The sequence below is a fragment of the Bombina bombina genome, chromosome 7, assembly GCF_027579735.1.
Source record: "Bombina bombina isolate aBomBom1 chromosome 7, aBomBom1.pri, whole genome shotgun sequence".
NCBI lineage: Eukaryota > Metazoa > Chordata > Amphibia > Anura > Bombinatoridae > Bombina > Bombina bombina.
This window is the reverse complement of record NC_069505.1, coordinates 478,898,124-478,921,859: the sequence shown is the minus strand read 5'-3', so window position 1 is coordinate 478,921,859 and position 23,736 is coordinate 478,898,124. Positions and strand designations below refer to the sequence as shown.

Genomic DNA, 23,736 nt, shown 5'->3' with positions numbered 1-23,736 from the left:
CATGGAGTCTGCTGATCTGAGAGAGGAGCTAACCTGCCCCATCTGCCTGAGCATTTATACAGATCCTGTAAATCTCAGCTGTGGCCATAACTTTTGCCTGGGCTGTATTGAGAGTGTGCTGGATACCCAGGAGGGGTCTGGGGTCTTTACCTGTCCTGAGTGCAGAGAAACTTTTAATACAAAACCTAAACTGCAGAGGAACATATCACTGTGTAACATAGTGAAAAATCTACATCCTACTCAGCTGAAGAAAAGAAAGACTGGGATCTCCTGCACTTACTGTGTTCACTCTCCTGTACCTGCTGCTAAATCCTGTCTGATGTGTGAGGCTTCTCTGTGTGATGTCCACCTGAGGGTACACAGCAAGTCTGAGGAACACGTCTTAACTAAACCCACCACTTCCTGGGGTAACAGAAAATGCTCCACCCACAAGAAGGTCCTATTATATTACTGCACTGAGGATGCTGCCTGTATCTGTGTGTCCTGCTCCCTGGCCGAAGAGCACAGGGGACACCAGGTGGAGCTGCTGAATGAGGCTTCTGAGAAGAAGAAAAAGAAACTAAAAAATGTTCTGCAGAAACTGACCAAAAAGAGAGAGGAGACTGAGAAAAGAGTCCAGAGTCTGCAGGAGCACAGGAGAGGGGTGCAAGAGAAAGCAGCTGGTGTAACAGAGCGACTCACTGCCCTGATTAGGGACATCAGGAAACAGCTGGAAGACCTAGAGAAGCGAGTCCTGAGTGACATCACCCGGCAGCAGGAGCAGGTTTTACTCACAATCTCTGATCTGATCCAGCAGCTGGAAAAAGAGAAGGACGAGCTGACCAGGAAGATTTGTCACATTGAGGAGCTGTGCAACATGACTGACCCATTAACTGTCCTACAAGAACAGGAATCACACAGAGATGACTTATGTGGGGCTGAGAATGAAGATAATGAGGTCACACAGAGAGGTGATAAACAGGTTCCTGCTGGGGGGGATTTGGATGAGGGTCTAATCTCAGTGACCTTATACAGAGGTTTAGCTGCTATTGTGACTGATGTGAAGAAAGGGCTGTATATGCAGGTGACATCAGACATATTACTGGATATAAACACAGCTGATAATAATGTTATTGTATCAGATGACCTAAAAACTGCATCTTATACAGATATAGACCAGCAGCGACCAGATACACCAGAGAGATTTACATGCTATTCTCAGGTATTACGTACCAGGAGCTTTTCCTCAGGACGGCATTACTGGGATGTGGAGACAAGTAATTCAGGGTACTGGTGCGTAAGGGTTTGTTATCCCAGCATGGTGAGGACAGAAGATAATTCAGGGATAGGAGATAATGACAAGTCCTGGTGTGTTGATAGTGATTGTGATCTGCTACATAATACAATAGACACCCCATTAGATCCCCCTCTATCATGTGACAGGGTAGGAATACTGCTGGACTATGAGGCTGGGCATCTGTCCTTTTATGAGCTGTGTGACCCAATCAGACACTTACACACCTACACTGAGACCTTCACTGAGCCTCTTCATGCTGCATTCTGTGTAAATGATACCTGGGTGAGAGTAATGAGCTAGATACACTGACCATAATAATAATGCTGCTAACTGTGAGTGATGTTTGTGTATTGTGCACATATTGGGTGAACTGTACTAGAAATAAAATACTTGTGTATAAAAATCTGATCTTCTTGTATTATTATAGGGAACTGTATATATAGCACCAACATAAGGGGCAGTGTAGAACAGGAAGGTTATTAAACAGTAATTACAGTCAAGTACAGGAAAATTATTTGTCTATTAAACTTACATAAAAAGCTACATTGTGTAGAGTATTGTCATATGTATGGTATAAACACACACATTGTTTCATTTATACTCACATGTATATATACACAAGAAGAAACAAGTGCACATTTACATATAAACACAAAACACACATATAATAGCAAACACACATAACACATACATATACACAGACATACAACAGACAATATACGGTATGTATGTGCATATATATATATATATATATATATATATATATATATATATAAAAAAACACGGAAGGGGACTGCACTCCTAGACCGGACCGGGTACACATCCCATGACCCTGCAACATGCTCAGCCCTGGGTGCTCAGTGGCACTCACAAGAAGCTGTGCTGTCCCCAGAGTCACAGGCAGTTAACCCCAGACAGGTCTGGGTGCAAGAACCATAGGGGAAATTACAAAACAAATTAATACAACACACATATAAAACCCTGCACTCTAGCAAGACCTTGACTTGGTACCTGGGCTTGTCCCATTTGGCCAGATGCGGTAACTAACCTTTCCATTTTTGCTTTTAATCTTAGCTGAGAGCTTGCTAGTGAGTGCAGGGTTTTCTCTGTGTGTTGTATTAATTTGTTTTGTAATTTCCCCTATGGTTCTTGCACCCAGACCTGTCTGGGGTTAACTGCCTGTGACTCTGGGGACAGCACAGCTTCTTGTGAGTGCCACGGAGCACCCAGGGCTGAGCATGTTGAGGGTCATGAGATGTATATCCGGTCCGGTCTAGGAGTGCAGTCCCCTTCCATGTTTTGTATATGACTGGGTGGTTACATAAGCCTTCACTTGTTCCCAGTTTGTTTGAATTGAGAGCTTGCATTGTGTGGCTGTTTTAGGGTCCCAGGTTTTTGGAAAGGACCTTGACATGGTACCTGGGCTTGTCCCATTTGGCCAGATGCGGTAACTAACCTTTCCATTTTTGCTTTTAATCTTAGCTGAGAGCTTGCTAGTGAGTGCAAGGTTTTCTCTTTGTGTTTATATATATATATATATATATATATATATATATATATACATATACACACACGTTATTATCTGTTTGTCCCACATATATATGTAAACGTTATTATCTGTCCAAAAATATATACAGTCTATGTGTGTGTGTATGCACATTAATATCTGTCTGTTCTATTTATTTAGTATATATATATATATATATATATATACATCAATGTAAATATTTTCATAGGAAACTAGTACATCTAGGCAAGTATCCCCGCTTGCTTTCCCCCAGAAATTCTTAATATGCAATGTTTCCAATGCACAAGAGAATTGTGGGTAAGATATGCAAATTAGGTATGCAAATTCTCAGTTTTTTTGCTTCAAAAATACTGTTTTAACACAGCAATCCTTTTAAACAAGAATATGACAGCAAACCAGAAATCACTCACTAGACAAGCCTGTTTCGTTCTTTTTGGAACTCATCAGTAGGAGATAGATTTCTGGTTGCTGCATTGGAAAAGCTATTTTCATGGTTAAACCAAAATTCATTAAAATTATCGGGGGGAGATAAAAAACTGAAATTAAAATCCTCCATGTCTCAAAATTAAATCAATGTAAATATTTGCATAGGAAACTAGTACATCTAGGCAAGTATCCCCGCTTGCTTTCCCCCAGAAATCCTTAATATGCAATGTTTCCAATGCACAAGAGAATTGTGGGTAAGATATGCAAATTAGGTATGCAAATTCTTAGTTTTTTTGCTTCAAAAATACTGTTTTAACACAGCAATCCTTTTAAACAGGAATATGACAGCAAACCAGAAATCACTCACTAGACAAGCCTGTTTAGTTCATACAAACACACACTAATAATCACATGCACATACACATGAAAACAATCAAACAAGCGCAAACACATACAAATAATCACATGCACATGAAAACACTCACACAAATAATCACATGCACATAAAAACACTCACAAATAATAATATACACATGAAAATACATATACACACGCACACACACAAATAATAACATGCACATACACATTAAAGAACTCACACAGACACATACATAAATAATCACATGCACATACACATGAAAACACTCACACAGACACACACACACACACACACACAAATAATCACATGCACATACACATGAAAACACTGACACACACACAAATAATCACATGCACATACACATGAAAACACTGACACACACACAAATAATCACATGCACATACACATGAAAATACTCACACAGACACACACACACACACTAATAATCACATACACATGAAAACACACACACACTAGTAATCACACATGAAAACACTAACACACACAGTAATAATCACATGCACATACACATGCAACACTCACACAGATACACTAATAATCATATGCACATACACATGAAAACACTCACAGACACACACACACACTAATAATCACATGCACATACACATGAAAACAGTCACACAGACACACACAAATAATCACATGCACATACACATGAAAACAGTCACACAGACACACACAAATAATCACATGCACATACACATGAAAATACTCACACAGACACACACACACACTAATAATCACATACACATGAAAACACACACACACTAGTAATCACACATGAAAACACTAACACACACACAGTAATAATCACATGCACATACACATGCAACACTCACACAGATACACTAATAATCATATGCACATACACATGAAAACACTCACAGACACACACACACACACTAATAATCACATGCACATACACATGAAAACATTCACACAGACACACACACACTAATAATCACATGCACATACACATGAAAACACTTACAGACACACACACACAAATAATCACATGCACATACATATGAAAACACTCACACAAACACACAATCATAATCACATGCACATACAAATGAAAACACTAACACAAAAACACTAATAATCACATGCACATAAAAACACTAACACAAAAACACATTAATAATCACATGCACATGAAAACACTCACACAAATAATCACATACACATGAAAATACACACAAATAATCACATGCACATACACATGTAAACTCACACACACACACAAATAATCACGTGCACATGAAAACACACACAAATAATCACATGCACATACACTTGAAAACCCTCACACACACAGTAATAATCACATGCACAAACACATGTAAACTCTCACACAGACACACACACACACACACACATAATCACATACACATGACAACACTCATACAAATTAGCAATAGCACACAAGTAAGGAGCACCAGCCAAAGTGTAAAGTTAAAATATAACAAAACTTTATTGGACAATGGACATGCATTGAAAAGCCAGGATATCAGGCCAGTAAAATAGGGAGGTCAGCAAAACAAACAGCTGACGCATTTCGGCATAGAGCCGTAGTTGAAGCTGACAAACTTTGCCCTAGGAAATTCTTATAAAACCCTTAGCTGCCTCCTATTGGTCAATGAATATTTACATAAGCAATTGAATACAAAATAGATCCTGCTTAAATAACAGTGAATTAGACCACAGAACCTTACAATATTTTGTTTATAATGCGGATGTAAAACTTGCAACAAACCATATTAATGTTTGATTATGAAATCCGCATACAAACATGATATTAAGTAAATATGAACCAAACCATATATTTACATTATTTCTTTAATTTTTCACACTATCGCCTCCTTTATGAATATAAGTAGTTTCGTACAAAACTCTACAAAAAATCGAAGAAGGCATAAAGATTGAGATTGTTTCAACCTTCCCTTGTTGACACCATTTTAAAAAAAATGTCAGGAATGCAATGTTTATCTCAATACATATAGAGACAATTGAAAGCTGAATCAATATCAATATTAGTGTCTGCTAATGGTCTCATTATAAATTTTAACAACTTATCAGATATGGATATATTTCTTAAATATTTCAGATAATATTGGGGGAATACAATTTTATATGAGAGAAATTTAATATGAGAAAAATTTAAATGAGAGTAGAGTGAGGGAATTCTATTAGGTGGCCGTTTGTTTTTAATATTATTTCCTCAATGTCACAACCAATTGGGGGAAGTCACTGCCAGAAATTAATTAGATCGCAATCTGAATTGAATCCTTCTGGAAATCTGGTTTTCAACTTGAAGATCCAGAAGACCTCTCTCTTACCCAGCAGTCTCTCCCTATCCCCTCCCCTTTTGGGGGGCAAAATATTCTCTATACATGACCACTTGAATGAATTTGCACTCTTGTTGTGTTCATGAGTGAAGTGTTGTACCAATGGGGTACTTGCAGTACCATATTTGATGCTGGAAAGGTGCTCTCTAATTCTGGTTCTCACTTCACGTGTAGTGAGGCCTATATACTGCCTATCACATTCTACACAATTGATCATGTACACAACAAAAGTGGACCTGCAGTTAAGACATGAACGTCTCTGGTATGTCTGTCCTGTAACTGAAGATCTGAACACTATTCCTGTTTCAACCTTTTCACAAGCCACACATGAGCTGTTGTGGCAATTGTACATCCCTATAGAGGACAACCAAGATGAATCGCTTTGTCCCAAGAGTTGTAATTTAGTGGGTGCAACACAATTACCAATAGTTCTGCTCCTCTTATAAGCAAATTTACAATCTTTCGCCTAGATTTAGAGTTCTGCATTAGCCGTAAAAAGCAGTGTTAAGGGGTCCTAACGCTGCTTTTTAACGCCCGCTGGTATTTAGAGTCAGGTAGGTAAAGGTGTACCGCTCACTTTTCTTCCGCGACTTTTGGCTACCGCAAATCCCCTTACGTCAATTGCGTATCCTATCTTTTTAATGGGATTTGCTTAACGCTGGTATTACGAGTCTTGGAAGAAGTCAGCGGTACAGCCTCTACCGACAAGACTCCTACCGGATAAAAAAGTCAGTAGTTAAGAGCTTTATGCGCTAACGCGGAATATAAAACTCTTAACTACAGTGCTACAAAGTACACTAACACCCATAAACTACCTATGAACCCCTAAACCGAGGCCCCCCACATCGCAAACCCTATAATAAAATTATTTAACCCCTAATCTGCCGACCAGACATCGCCGCCACCTACATTATACCTATGAACCCCTAATCTGCTGCCCCATACATCGCCGACACCTACATTATAGTTATTAACCCCTAATCTGCCCCCCCCAATGTCGCCGCCACCTACCTACACCTATTAACCCCTAATCTCCCGCCCCCAACGTCGCCGCTACTATAATAAAGTTATTAAACTCTAAACCTAAGTCTAACCCTAACCCTAACATCCCCCTAAGTTAAATATAATTTAAATCAAACAAAATAAATTTATTAAAATTAAATAAATTAATCCTATTTAAGACTAAATACTTACCTATAAAATAAACCCTAATATAGCTACAATATAACTAATAGTTACATTGTAGCTATTTTAGGATTTATATTTATTTTACAGGCAACTTTGTATTTATTTTAACTAGGTACAATAGCTATTAAATAGTTAATAACTATTTAAAAGCTACATAGTTAAAATAAGTACAAAATTACCTGTAAAATAAATCCTAACCTAAGTTACAAATACACCTAACACTACACTATCAATAAATTAATTAAATAAATTAACTACAATTATCTAAACTAAAATACAATTAAATAAACTAAACTATAATACAAAAAACAAACACTAAATTACAAAAAATAAAAAAATATTACAAGAAGTTTAATCTAATTACACCTAATCTAAGCCCCCTAATAAAATAAAAAAAAAGACAATCCACCCTAACATTACAACCCACCACCCACACACCCCTACTCTAAAACCAACCCGATCCCCCCTTAAAAAAACCTAACACTACCCCATTGAAGATCACCCTACCTTGAGCCGTCTTCAGCCAGCCGGCGACCGATGGGACAGAAGAGGACATCCGGACTGGCAGAAGTCTTCATCCTATCCGGGCAGTAGAGGACATCCGGACCGGCAGAAGTCTTCATCCAGGAGGCGTCTTCTATCTTCATCCATTCGGAGTGGAGCGGAGCCATCTTCCAAGGAGCCGACGCGGAGCCATCCTCTTCTTCTGACGGACTAACGACGAATGAAGGTTCCTTTAAATGACGTTATCCAAGATGGCGTCCCTCGAATTCCAATTGGCTGATAGGATTCTATCAGCCAATCGGAATTAAGGTAGGAAAAATCTGATTGGTTGATTTAATCAGCCAATCAGATTGAACTTCAATCCGATTGGCTGATTGGATCAGCCAATAGAATGCAAGGTCAATTCTATTGGCTGATCCAATCAGCCAATCGGATGAAGTTCAATCCAATTGGCTGATTAAATCAACCAATCAGATTTTTTCTACCTTAATTCCAATTGGCTGATAGAATCCTATCAGCCAATCAGGATTTATTTTACAGGTAATTTTGTACTTATTTTAACTAGGTAGCTATTAAATAGTTATTAACTATTTAATAGCTATTGTACCTAGTTAAAATAAATACAAAGTTGCCTGTAAAATAAATATAAATCCTAAAATAGCTACAATGTAACTATTAGTTATATTGTAGTTATATTAGGGTTTATTTTATAGGTAAGTATTTAGTTTTAAATAGGATTAATTTATTTAATTTTAATAAATTTATTTTGTTTTATTTAAATTATATTTAATTTAGGGGGTATTAGGGTTGGGGATAGACTTAGGTTTAGGGGTTAATAACTTTATTATAGTAGCGGCGACATTGGGGGCTGGAGATTAGGGGTTAATAATTGTAGGTAGGTGGCGGCAATGTTAGGGAGGGCAGATTAGGGGTTAATAGAATTTATTATAGTGTTTGCGAGGCGGGAGTGCGGCGGTCTAGGGGTTAATACATTTATTATAGTGGCGGCGATGTCCGGTCGGCAGATTAGGGGTTAATACTTGTAGTTAGGTTGCGGCGACGTTGGGGAGGCAGATTGGGGGTTAATAAATATAATGTAGGTGTCGGCGATGTTAGGGGCAGGAGATTAGGGGTTCATAGCTATAATGTAGGTGGCGGTGGTGTCCGGAGCGGCAGATTAGGGGTTAATAGTATAATGCAGGTGTCAGCGATAGCGGGGGCGGCAGATTAGGGGATAATAAGTGTAAGATTAGGGGTGTTTAGACTCGGGGTTCATGTTAGGGTGTTAGGTGTTGTTACAAACTGCTATTTGTAACTGGCCCTTTAAATGGAAAATTGCCCTGCTTCCCTGGATTTTGGAGAAGCCTATTTGCCAGCCTCCTTCCTCATGACTATGGCCCCTGGAAGATTGTGCCCCTGAAAACATATTAACTTTTATTGGGTGTGTATGGCCCTTTAAGAACCGTCTGGGGACATATTGTGACTTTGGTGAACAATGCCCCTTTAAGACTATGTCCCCAGACCTGTAAAATAACTTGTCCCTGGCTTCTCCCACTTGGTTCAGTAAATAGGGCTTACTGAACCACGTACCACACAGGCAGAGTGTTCCACTGTTACAAAAGCATTAGTTTTCATTGTGTGCCATTAAGAGTTAATTTTGTTCAATTCTAAATACAAGTTTGCTGGGATCAGCTCTAATTAAGTTTAGTGATAAACCTTCCCATTGTCTAATCAAACTGCTAGTGATAAGGTGGACTGCATTGTTTTCTTGTGTGTAAATTGTTATCTGCTGAAGAAATGTAATTCTACTATGGCCTGTAAAAGGGCGTTGTCTCTATCTAAATGTATCAAATGTGTGATTGGGGATTTTATGCCTCCCCCTGAGAGTGTCTTTTTTTGCATGTGTGTTCCAGGACATCAGACCTATGCTGACCCTCTAACTTGCAGCCTTGACTCATGTTTGTAGGGGACAAGCTATAATCACTACAGGGATTGCTATGCTCTATATACTCCCTTAGCTACTGAGCTCCTGTAAGAGCTCTTGTTCCTGATCCTGCTTCGCTCTAGAGAAGGAAGAGGTTCACCTACTGGAGCCTGGTCATAGGTCCAGGGCGCAGAGCAGATGGCGAGATACCAGCCCAGCAGCGGTAGTTCGTAGAGTCTGCATTACGTATGGTGGCTACGCAGTAGTTATAGTGTCTACGGTGCTGATGATCCTTTGGTGAGCGCTAGGAGCATCCTTTTCTACGGTCCAACTTCCAGCCAGCCTGGAGGCAACCGTAACAGGTGTAGACTTAGAAAGTATTTCCCCATAGGAAACAATGGGGCTGCGTTAAGAGCTGAACGCTGCTTTTTTGCAGGTGTTAGGTTTTTTTTCAGCCGAAACTGCCCCATTGTTTCCTATGGGGAAATCATGCACAAGCACGTTTTTCCAGCTTACCTTTACCGTAAGCAACGCTGGTATTGAGGGTTGAAGTGGCGCTAAATTTGGCTCAACGCTCACTTTTCTGAGCCTAACGCAGCCATTCAGAAAACTCTAAATACCAGCGTTGTCTTAAGGGTGTGCTGGAAAAAAAGGAGCATTAGAGCCGCAGGTTTTTACCAACAAAACTCTAAATCTAGCCATTTATTAGATAAGCTAGCCAGCCCATCATCGGCTCTCAGTATTGGGTAGTGTTTCCTGATTATATCACAAATTTTTTATACTGCTCAGAGTATTCTGTAATGAACAAAATATTATTTTGTCCAAAGCCCTGTTTTTCGGTTAAGTGTCCCTTGTTTCTGAGTAGATCAGACCTATTAATCTTACTTACTGACTATTACATTTTTTTGGTAACCTCTTGTCTCTAGTCTTTTGCAAAGTTCTGATGATTCCTTTTGAAATTTCATATCTTCTGAGCAATTTTGCTTTAAGCAAATAAATTGCCCCTTTGCTATACCCTTAAACACGCTCCCTGGGTGGCAACTTGAGGCGTGTAAGAGGATATTGCCTGAGATCGGCTTTCTGTAGACTGAGGTAGAGACATTTTGGCCGTTTGTACTGCTTAGTGTTAAATCTAAATAGTTGATACTGCTAGAATCCCATTCAAAACTCATCCCAAGATCATTAGTATTGAGATAAACTGGTCACCTTTCCAAATGAACAAAAGATCGTCTATGAATCTTTTGTACACAACTATTTTTTATTTTTTTGTAGAGTTTTGTACTAAACTACTTATATTCATAAAGGAGGTGATAGTGTGAAAAATTTAAGAAATAATGTAAATATATGGTTTGGTTCATATTTACTTGATATCATGTTTCTATGCGGATTTCATAATCAAACATTAATATGGTTTGTTGCAAGTTTTACATCCGCATTATAAACGAAATATTGTAAGGTTCTGTGGTCTAATTCACTGTTATTTAAGCAGGATCTATTTTGTATTCAATTGCTTATGTAAATATTCATTGACCAATAGGAGGCAGCTAAGGGTTTTATAAGAATTTCCTAGGGCAAAGTTTGTCAGCTTCGACTACGGCTCTATGCCGAAATGCGTCAGCTGTTTGTTTTGCTGACCTCCCTATTTTACTGGCCTGATATCCTGGCTTTTTAATGCTTGTCCAATAAAGTTTTATTATCAAAAGCAAAATAAGAAATTTCTGGTCCTCAAACTTCTTAAAACTAAAGTCTTTATTCAAATACCGGATAAAAAGCCATACCATGGAGACATCAAAACAAAAGACAGGAAATACAAAACGTAGCCAGTCAAACGTCTGACCGGTTTCGGTCACACAGGACCATAATCATAGACATGATTAGACACACATGCAGTTAACTTTAAAAAGAGCTAAAACCACAGTGATTGGTTAATAACAATTGTCACATATTGAATCACTCCATTATACTTACATACTTTGTGGTATTGAGAGGAATACTTTAACACTTAAGAATAATTTTAGACATTACATGAAAAATTTGTGACTACCATTAGAAAGAATAGGGTACACAGGACCAAATCTTATTTATATAAGTATGACCAAAAAGAGAACAATGTTAAATACCAATACAATAAATTGCAACAAAATAAAAATAACAGTTAGATATAAGCAGGCAATTAATTGTCACCATTATTAGTAAATGAACTCACTAGCATAAATAAAACAGCCTACCTCATACTATACACTAAAGAATATATACATATGGGGGCAATGATAAAACAGTCATCTATTCCAAGAGAAATTAATACTCATTATTCCATGTTATAGAAAGAATGGAAATAAGGCTAGAAAAGTAGTATTATAATACTCCTGGAAGAGATGGGGATATTTTGCTAGCCATACATAGAGAGTAAAAAAAGACCCCATATATAATTCAGTGTTTAATAATACAACAAGCACCCAGATAACCAATAAAGAGAAAGGGATAGTTAATTGACCATACAAAAAGGGGGGGGGCTAACTTATCTATGCCAGAAATTTAATTTATCATGTTCAGAGTTCAAGCCCACTGGCACCAAACAATTTAGTTTGAATATCCAGTAGGTTTCCTGTCTGCATAATGTGGACAATCTGTCCCCTCCTCTAGGGGTCCTTGGGATTTGTTCAATTGCTTGCAATTTAAAGGTTGTAACATCTCCACAATGAATGTCCAGAAAGTGTCTGGATAAGGCTGAGCATGGTTTCTCCCCAGATATATAGGATAGATGTTCCCTAACTCTGGTTCCCACATCCCTAGTAGTTCTACCTACATAGGATTTGGAACAACTTGTACATTCAATTAAATAGACAATGTAGGTACTTTTGCAGTTAATGCAGCCCTTAATGTTAAAACTTTCACCAGAGTGACTAGATACAAAGGACCTGCCAACCCGGATATGGTCACACGAACTGCAAGTTCGCCTACCGTATCTGTAAGTACCTTTATGGGTCAACCATGAGTTATTTGTAGATGGTTCTTTAAGTAAGCTAGGTGATAGTATGTTTCCCAGCGAGGCAGCACGCCTTGCTAAAAACTTACAACCTCCCTCAACTTTTTCTCTTAATAGTTTGTCTCCCATCAATATTGGGAGATTTTTGTCAATGATATTACATATATCCCCATACTGATTGGAGAATTGAGTAATACATTTTGGTTTTGTATTTTTAAGCAAAGGATTTTGTTTTCTTGGAGTACTTTTTAGCATAGATGTCCTATCCATTTTATTCACCTCTGACTGGGCCTTAAATATAACCTCCCTTGGGTAACCCCTCTCCTTGAGTCTTCTTCTCAAGTCTCTACTCTCTTCTAGAAAAACCTGTTGTTGGGTACAATTGCGACGTACCCTCATAAATTGTCCCTTGGCAATTCCGCCAAAAAACATGCTTCGGATGGCTGCTCTTAGCATGTAATACAGTGTTGCCAGCAATAGGCTTCCTGAAGAGAGAAGAGACAATCTTATTTTCATTTGGAAAATACCCTTGAGGGTAATATCCAAAATGGAAATTACACTTTTATTCCACTCAAAGGTGAACCGAATTCCAACCTCGTTGATGTTAAGGTTGTCCACATACTTTTCTGCTGTAGCGTAATTACCAGACCAAATCAAAAGCAGGTCATCAATATAGCGAATACACTTGATGACCTGATCAGAGGGATTGGCTCCACTACCTCCATAGACGTGGGCCCTCTCCCACCACCCCATAAAGAGGTTGGCATAGGAGGGGGCAAATTTGGCCCCCATAGCGGTCCCACGTCTCTGGAGGTAGTAACAGCCCTGGAACATAAAAAAATTATGTTCAAGAAGAAACTTTACCGAGCTCACAATAAACTCCTTCAATTCAGTAGGAAGATCCGTATATAGATCCAAATAGAACTCTATTGCCCTCAGGCCATGCGTGTGAGGGATTGAGGAGTACAGAGAAACAACATCTATTGTTAACCAACTGCACTCCTCCCTCCAAACCACATCTTCATTCACACACATGCCCTAAGTAGTGTCCCTAATGTAATATGGTAACCTTTTTACCAATGGTTGAAGAAAATGATCCACCCACTTGGACAATGGCTCTAATAGGGAACCAATTCCGGCCACAATTGGCCTACCTTTAACATCAGTTGTACTCTTGTGGACTTTGGGTAAGTGGTGGAATATGGGAACAACTGGATTTTTGACTAACATAGAATCTGCAGTAGGATAGTCAATCAAACCATCCTCCACCGCTTCATCAACCAAATGTCTCAATTCACTATAGTACTTGGATGTTGGATTCCCTGGTAAGCGAATGTATGTTTCACAGTCACCTAACTGTCGGTATGCCTCAGCCACATAATGGTCCTTATTCATGACAACCACATTACCACCCTTATCAGACTGTTTTATCACTATTTCCTCATTGTTTTGTAGGCTGGCTATAGCTGATTTCTCCTTTAGAGTGAGCTTATGAGGCCCTTTTGTGTCTGTCATGTATAATTTTGTCAGATCTACACCACTGTTTTGTGGAATACCTCAAGTGCCTTGCCCCTTACATGGATGGGGTAAAAAGTAGATGGTGATCTAAGTTTAGGAACACTGGTTAGACAACACTCATTACCAGTATTTCCCTCATTAGATAGTCCCTCAAGAGATATCAAAGTGCAAGTATCCCTAAAATCAAGGTCACCAAGTACATCATTACTTGAGGGACCATGTCCCATATCTGGAAAGTCAGGATTTAGTTCTGAGTTAGAAAAATATTTCTGAACCGTAAGATCTCTAATTAACTTGTTCACATCAACGATTGTTTGAAAAAGATCAAATTTGTTCGTTGGAACAAATCCAAGACCATAATTAAGTACCTTACGTTCAGTATCAGTTAAATTATACTTAGAGATATTAATAACCACATCTACACGTATTTGTTTTGCTTTCTGGTTTTCATTACTCTCAATGGGTATCTCTGTTGAACCTGATCCCCTGTCTGGGGGTTGGGATTTTTCACAGCTTGTTTCCCACCTCCCCCTTCGAATGGGTCCTGTACCCCTTGAAAAACCTGAGGCATAGATGTTTGTGACTGATTAGACCCTGATTTAGATTTAGGTTTTGCTCCCTGATGAGCAGTGCCTTTCAATATTCCTTTAGAGGGGCCACTAACAGAAGCAGATGCACAAGCTATTTCCATTTGGTTGTCTGTTTCAGAAACCTGATCATCACTTGAACCACCTTCATAGCTTGAAGCAAACCTATCCTCTTCAGAGGTGTCACCTCCTGAATCTAAAAATGTTACTTTCTTAGTATTTTCTTGAACTGATTCAATTTGCCTTTGCTTATTATATCTGTAACCTCTTCTTTTGTTTCTATTCTTAGTCTTATTTTTGTTATTGGGCATAACATTGCTTGTGGTGTGATCCTGATCATCTAAACTAGACCATTGCTTGTTTCTTTGGCGTCGCCACCAAATATAAACACTACCTACTGAATAATGTTTCTGGTCTTGCAAGAATTTGGTATGTTTTGTTTGAATTACCAATTTCTTGGATTCCTCTAGTGTACTTTTATAAATGATCTCAAATCTAGAGTATACCTCATATTCCTTAGACCTCTCCATATCAAATTGAACCTTGTCTAATTTAGTTTTTACTTCGGACAACAGTACATCCTTATATTCAATCAAAAGTTAAATTAATGTTAAAGAACAGTTAGTAAGAGCATGATTCCAGCGACCAATAAAATCCTGATCCTTCACATCATACGTGGGAAATTTGTTGATTCTTAGGCCTCTTGGCACCATCTTTAATTGTAAGTATTTATTAAGAATCCATTTGTCCCATTTTAATTTCTGTTCTTTAAGTTTCAGATATTCATAGTCCTGAAAAAGGTCTCCTAATTTAATATTAGGGGAGTCAAATTTAAACACATCATCCAAGTATAATGAATCCAAATTATCCTCATCAATATCCTTAAAGAGTGAAAACTCCTGTTCATGTTTATCCTCCAAAGCTACTCTCTATGTCAGGCCAATTAGAGAGCTAATAATCAGTCCAATCGTATTAACACACAGCAACAGCTTAATCACGCACTGTACCCACAGTCTTTTTAATAATATTAATCTGCTTCCAACCACACCACCTTATATACAGGGAGTGCAGAATTATTAGGCAAGTTGTATTTTTGAGGATTAATTTTATTATTGAACAACAACCATGTTCTCAATGAACCCAAAAAACTCATTAATATCAAAGCTGAATATTTTTGGAAGTAGTTTTTAGTTTGTTTTTAGTTTTAGCTATTTTAGGGGGATATCTGTGTGTGCAGGTGACTATTACTGTGCATAATTATTGGGCAACTTAACAAAAAAAAATATATACCCATTTCAATTATTTATTTTTACCAGTGAAACCAATATAACATCTCAACATTCACAAATATACATTTCTGACATTCAAAAACAAAACAAAAACAAATCAGTGACCAATATAGCCACCTTTCTTTGCAAGGACACTCAAAAGCCTGCCATCCATGGATTCTGTCAGTGTTTTGATCTGTTCACCATCAACATTGCGTGCAGCAGCAACCACAGCCTCCTAGACACTGTTCAGAGAGGTGTACTGTTTTCCCTCCTTGTAAATCTCACATTTGATGATGGACCACAGGTTCTCAATGGGGTTCAGATCAGGTGAACAAGGAGGCCATGTCATTAGATTTTCTTCTTTTATACCCTTTCTTGCCAGCCACGCTGTGGAGTACTTGGACGCGTGTGATGGACCATTGTCCTGCATGAAAATCATGTTTTTCTTGAAGGATGTAGACTTCTTCCTGTACCACTGCTTGAAGAAGGTGTCTTCCAGAAACTGGCAGTAGGACTGGGAGTTGAGCTTGACTCCATCCTCAACCCGAAAAGGCCCCACAAGCTCATCTTTGATGATACCAGCCCAAACCAGTACTCCACCTCCACCTTGCTGGCGTCTGAGTCGGACTGGAGCTCTCTGCCCTTTACCAATCCAGCCACGGGCCCATCCATCTGGCCCATCAAGACTCACTCTCATTTCATCAGTCCATAAAACCTTAGAAAAATCAGTCTTGAGATATTTCTTGGCCCAGTCTTGACGTTTCAGCTTGTGTGTCTTGTTCAGTGGTGGTCGTCTTTCAGCCTTTCTTACCTTGGCCATGTCTCTGAGTATTGCACACCTTGTGCTTTTGGGCACTCCAGTGATGTTGCAGCTCTGAAATATGGCCAAACTGGTGGCAAGTGGCATCTTGGCAGCTGCACGCTTGACTTTTCTCAGTTCATGGGCAGTTATTTTGCGCCTTGGTTTTTCCACACGCTTTTTGCGACCCTGTTGACTATTTTGAATGAAACGCTTGATTGTTCGATGATCACGCTTCAGAAGCTTTGCAATTTTAAGAGTGCTGCATCCCTCTGCAAGATATCTCACTATTTTTGACTTTTCTGAGCCTGTCAAGTCCTTCTTTTGACCCATTTTGCCAAAGGAAAAGAAGTTGCCTAATAATTATGCGCACCTGATATAGGGTGTTGATGTCATTAGACCACACCCCTTCTCATTACAGAGATGCACATCACCTAATATGCTTAATTGGTAGTAGGCTTTCGAGCCTATACAGCTTGGAGTAAGACAACATGCATAAAGAGGATGATGTGGTCAAAATACTAATTTGCCTAATAATTCTGCACTCCCTGTACAGGGAGAATTGAATATAATAAAAGGATGAGCAAAAAAGATGTATTTTAACTTTACACTTTGGTTGGTGCTCCTTACTTGTGTGCTATTGCTAATTTGTGACCTACTTAGTGAGCACAGCCGAAAGGAGAAATTGGATCCCAGACATAGCTCCAGATGAAAGAGTTTTAGGAGCCGACCCGATCCGGACCAATCACGAAGAAGCGGCACTTCACCCCCCCCCCGTCGTCATCAAAAGGGAAGCCATCGGATTGGCGCATCACAGACAAGGGGGATAGTCGAAACCGCTCCATCTGCCCATACACAGGAGGACTGCACAGACGCACCCCCAGTGACGTCAGAGGTAATCGCGGCGTGAGTGTGATACACGCAACACTACGACTTCGGCAGGGCATTCGATGCAAAGGGAAACATTGCAAGAAGATCAAGTGAGCCCGGTGAGTCCGTACCTACTGACTGTCTGCATTTATGGTTATAATACTATCATCAACCAGTTGGGAACAAGTTTTTGATATTTGGTCTGTAACAGCCATATCTTGTTTGGGACTCTTGGCGGGTTTGGTCCGCATTTGAACTACACCATACTGTGAAAAACTTTGTGTGTTTATTCCCACCTTATGTTATTAACACTATCAGGAGATACCCACTTGTGTCACTATATTTAAATGGGCGTTAGGTCACGCCTTTCTCCTGCCGAGTGTTACACCTAAGGTTTTGCTATTTGGGAATAGGTCTGTCAGGGATCATGGATACTCAGGTCAATACAGTGTTCAGACCGAGTAACCACAATAACTTTTTTTCATTACGTAATGCCCAAGAAAGGGATACTTTAAACGAGGATGTGGATATTGTTTTCTCTTTGGACAGATCTAAGTACTCTCTATCAGCCCTATTTGAAGAAATGGAACAATTTATATTGAAGGAGAAAAGATTGAAGTGGGATGTTTGCACTTTACAAAGTTATTTGACACTTAACCTTATACCTAGAGGACTGAGTTTCCAACCTTTAGTACTGAAGATCAAGCATTTATCCTTGCTTGGAATAATACTCTTTCTGAATGTTCTTATAAACTTATGAATTTATTAGTTGATTATAAGCTAACACGGATACATGAGGTTTCAGCTAAAATTGTTTTGGTTCAAGATGAATTGAACAAAAGGTTTACTAATGCTGATTATCCAAAATTTGATTAATTATTGCATGATGCAGTTACTAAAGCTAAATCACTTCTTTTGGAGATAAAACATAATAAATATGTAAGGGATCAGCTAGATTACTCAAACAATACAGTTTATGTATGGAACAGGAGAGAAAGATTTCAGAGAAGGAAGGAGGCAAATCAATATCAGTACCCAGAGGGGAGACGTAGGGGTAATAGAGGAAGACGTAGAGGCAGAGGAAGGGGTAGATCTATAGAAGAATTCAATTCTCAGATAGTGAAAACGACTCATTTGGGGACAGTTCAGCATCTGGTGAGGATGATGATTTTGATTATCCAACACTGGCAGCAAACATTACACCTACTGTTGATACAAACATGACCCAACAAGCAGTTAGTAAGGAACCCCCAAAAGCCCCAGTGTCTATTCTAAAGAAACCCAATGTGTCCACTAGATACATACCACAAACAACTACTAATATACAGTTGAATCTCCCAGTGCCTGCAAACAACTTGAACTGAACCAGGTTTTTTCTCTCCCCCCCCCACCAACATTAGGCGGGTGGGGGTGCAAGGTACAGGAGGAGCCTTCAATGGGGGATATCCTCTGAGAACAAGCCTGAGACAGACACGCTACAAATAGAAAACAGTGTAATCAATTTAACCTCCTATAGATTAAGCACAGATTAAGCAATACTCTATAGATTAAGCAATACTCTATTGGATGTTAATAAACTTGTAAGGAAGCTAACACTAAAGAATAATTTTGCAGGCACTGATGATTCCAACATTAGTACAATGGGGAGCACATTAAATCCTACAAGAGAAAACAGATTAGATACAGAGACACTTGACTTCCAGGACCTGTGTGGTCTCTCTGTATTAGAGTCTTTACAGACAGAAAACACTACAGATCAGTTTTTGTGTAATATCTGTACTCCAAAACTTAAGTGTCCCTCCAATTTTTACCCTATACATAGTAGGGTCCCTCATATAGAAAAATTTCAGAGGAGAGTAGAAAGTGACCTTACAAATTTGTTTTACCGTAAAAAAAAGACAAATAATTTGTCAAAAATTGAAAAGGAAGCTCTTGAAAAATTGAGTTCTAACACCGAGTTAGTGACAAGGGGGGCACAGTAGTGGTGATGACAAGTGAGAATATTGTCGCTGAGGCTCTGAGGCAGCTCACAAATCCACATGACTATAAAGTTTTGTCTTCAGATCCCACTAAGCTTTTTAGCAGAAAATTGAGGGATTTGGTGGATGATGGGCTGCACCAGGGTTTCATTGACAAAAATACAAGTGATTACTTACTAATCTCCCACCCGGTGACACCTGTATTTAACCACCTCCCCAAAGTACATAAGTCCATTGACAATGTAGTTGGCAGACCAATTGTCAGCGGCATAGGATCACTTCTTGAACATTTATCTGAGTGGCTAGACCTAATTCTGCAACCAATAGTACGGGACCTTTGGAGCTATGTCCTGGATTCTAAGCATATTCTGAATATAGTTTTGAATATCGAATGGAGTGCTGACTATAATTGGCTCACGGTGGACGTGAAAGCCCTTTACTCCTCGATCCCACACGACAAGGGTCTATTAGCACTAGCCTACTTTTTGCAAAAATACTATACAGAAAATCCTGATTTTTGTGATTATATACTGAGGGTTACAGAGTTCCTGTTGCATCACAGCTATTTTTAGTTTGAGGGGGTTTTCTACCTCCAGGTGTGTGGTACCTCTATGGGGGCCAACCTCTTTTTTGGGTGGTGGGAGCAGGAACACATATTTGGGGGCGGGAACCCCTTCAGCTCAAAAATAGTTGTGTACAAAAGATTCATAGACGATCTTTTGTTCATTTGGAAAGGTGACCAGTTGGACATACAATTTTTTGTCCAATAGCTCAATACTAATGATCTTGGGATCAGTTTTACTTTTCAATGGGATTCTAGCAGTATCAACTATTTAGATTTAACACTAAGGGGGGTAGTTATCAAGCCGTCTACTTTATCTGCCTTCGCCGGCCCAATACACCCGCCTAAGCTCGCCTACCATCGCCGCCGCGGACCTGCAAAATTTTGCCTAAGTTATCAAAAACCTGTCAAAAAGCCGCGCACCAAGTACGGGGCGATGAGCAGCGGACTGTGAGAGTTATCACTCATCCGATCTCGCTGCTCTTTGGCTTTTTTACAGCTTTATTGATACCCCTGTCACTAAGCACCCACACTAACTACACTGTTCTACCCCCTATACCGGCACCCCCGGAGCCCCCCGCAACTCAATAAAGTTATTAACCCCTAAACCGCTGCTCCTAGACCCCGCCACAACTATAATAAATGTATTAACCCCTAAACCGCTGCTCCCGGACACCGCCGCCACCTACATTATACCTAGTAACCCCTATCCTGCCCCCCCTATACCGCCGCCACCTATAATAAAGTTATTAACCCCTATCCTGCTGATCCCGGCCCTCGCTGCAACTAAATAAATCGTTTAACCAATAAACCGCCGCTCCCGGACCCCGCCGCAACCTATATTAAACTTATTAACCCCTAATCTGCCCCCCCTACACCGTCGCCACCTATAATAAATGTATTAACCCCTATCCTGCCCCCCACTACAGCGCCGCCACTGTAATAAAATTATTAACCCCTAAACCTAAGTCTAACACTAACCCTAACACACCCCTAACTTAAATATTAATTAAATAAATCTAAATAATATTTATGTTATTAACTAACGCCTAGATTTAGAGTTGGGCGGTAGCCGTCAAAACCAGGGTTAGAGGCTCCTAACGCTGGTTTTTACTGCCCGCTGGTATTTAGAGTCAGTCAGGAAAGGGTCTAATGCTCACTTTCCAGCCGCGACTTTTCCATACCGCAGATCCCCCTACGCCATTTGCGTATCCTATCTTTTCAATGGGATCTTTCTAACGCCGGTATTTAGAGTCGTGGCTGAAGTGAGCGTTAGAAATCTAACTACAAAACTCCAGCCGCAGAAAAAAGTCAGGAGTTAAGAGCTTTCTGGGCTAACGCCGGTTCATAAAGCTCTTAACTACTGTGCTCTAAAATACACTAACACCCATAAACTACCTATGTACCCCTAAACCGAGGTCCCCCCACATCGCCGCCACTCTATTAAAATTTTTTAACCCCTAATCTGCCGACCTACATTATCCCTATGAACCCCTAATCTGCTGCCCCTAACACCGCCGACCCCTATATTATATTTATTAACCCCTAATCTGCCCCCCTCAACGTCGCCTCCACCTGCCTACACTTATTAACCCCTAATCTGCCAAGCGGACCGCACCGCTACTATAATAAAGTTATTAACCCCTAATCCGCCTCACTCCCGCCTCAATAACCCTATAATAAATAGTATTAACCCCTAATCTGCCCTCCCTAACATCGCCGACACCTAACTTCAATTATTAACCCCTAATCTGCCGACCGAATCTCGCCGCTACTGTAATAAATGGATTAACCCCTAAAGCTAAGTCTAACCCTAACACTAACACCCCCCTAAATTAAATATAATTTAAATCTAACAAAATAAATTAACTCTTATTAAATAAATTATTCCTATTTAAAGCTAAATACTTACCTGTAAAATAAACCCTAATATAGCTACAATATAAATAATAATTATATTGTAGCTATCTTAGGATTTATTTTTATTTTACAGGAAACTTTCAATTTATTTTAACTAGGTACAATAGCTATTAAATAGTTATTAACTATTTAATAGCTACCTAGCTAAAATAAAGAGAAATTAACCTGTAAAATAAAAACTAAACTAAGTTACAATTACACCTAACACTACACTATACTTTAATAAATTATTTCTATTTAAAACTAAATACTTACCTGTAAAATAAACCCTAAGATAGCTACAATATAATTAATAATTACATTGTAGCTATTTTAGGATTTATATTTATTTTACAGGTAATTTTGTATTTATTTTAGCTAGTTAGAATAGTTATTAAATAGTTATTAACTATTTAATAGCTACCTAGCTAAAAGAAATACAAAATTACTAAACCTAACACTACAAATAACTACAATTAAATACAATTAAATAAATTAACTAAAGTACAAAAAATAAAAAAAATAAGTTACAAACATTTAAAAAATATTACAACAATTTTAAGCTACTTACACCTACTCTAAGCCCCCTAATAAAATAACAAAGCCCCCCCAAAATAAAGAAATGCCCTACCCTATTCTAAATTAAAAAGTTCAAAGCTCTTTTACCTTACCAGCCCTTAAAAGGGCCTTTTGCGGGGCATGCCCCAAAGAATTCTGCTCTTTTGCCTGTAAAAAAAAAATACAACCCCCCCAACATTAAAACCAACCAGCCACATACCCCTAATCTAACCCAAACCCCCCTTAAATAAACCTAACACTAAGCCCCTGAAGATCATCCTACCTTGAGTCGTCTTCAGCCAGCCGACCATCGATGGAACCGAAGAGGAGATCCGGAGCGGCAGAAGTCATCATCCAGGCGGTGCTGAATAAGTCTTCCATCCGACAGAAGTCTTCATCCAGGTGGCGTCTTCAATCTTCATCCATCCGGAGCGGAGTGGAGCCATCTTCAGACGAGCCGACGCAGAGCCATCCTCTTCTTCCCGACGACTAAAGACGGATGGATATTCCTTTAAGGGACGTCATCCAAGATGGCGTCCCTTCAATTCCGATTGGCTGATAGGATTCTATCAGCCAATCGGAATTAAGGTAGGAAAAATCTGATTGGCTGATTGAATCAGCCAATCAGATTGAAGTTCAATCCGATTGGCTGATCCAATCAGCCAATCAGATTGAGCTCACATTCTATTGGCTGATCGGAGGGTAGGGCATTTTTTTATTTTGGGGGGCTTTGTTATTTTATTAGGGGGCTTAGATTAGGTGTAAGTAGCTTAAAATTGTTGTAATATTTTTTAAATGTTTGTAACTTATTTTTTTTATTTTTTTGTAATTAGCTTTTTTTATTTTTTGTACTTGTAGTTATTTGTAACTAATGTATTTAATTTATTTAATGATAGTGTAGTGTTAGGTTTAATTGTAACTTAGGTTAGGATTTATTTTACAGGTAATTTTGTATTTCTTTTAGCTAGGTAGTTATTAAATAGTTAATAACTATTTAATAACTATTCTAACTAGCTAAAATAAATACAAAGTTACCTGTAAATAAATATAAATCCTAAAATAGCTACAATATAATTATTATTTATATTGTAGCTATCTTACGCCTAGATT

The 23,736-nt window shown here is 38.9% G+C and overlaps 1 protein-coding gene across 1 annotated transcript; it reads left to right on the top strand.

Moving 5' to 3' along the window:
• On the top strand, positions 1-1,679 carry LOC128636009 (E3 ubiquitin/ISG15 ligase TRIM25-like). The gene has a single exon (XM_053689081.1). The coding sequence runs from the start codon at positions 2-4 to the stop codon at positions 1,574-1,576; it is 1,575 nt and encodes a 524-aa protein (XP_053545056.1). The 5' UTR covers position 1; the 3' UTR covers positions 1,577-1,679.
• The last annotated feature ends 22,057 nt before the right edge of the window (positions 1,680-23,736 follow it).

Coding starts and splice junctions, on each gene's coding strand:
- LOC128636009 (XM_053689081.1), top strand. CDS start 2: ATGGAGTCTGCTGATCTGAGAGAGGAGCTAACCTGCCCCATCTGCCTG.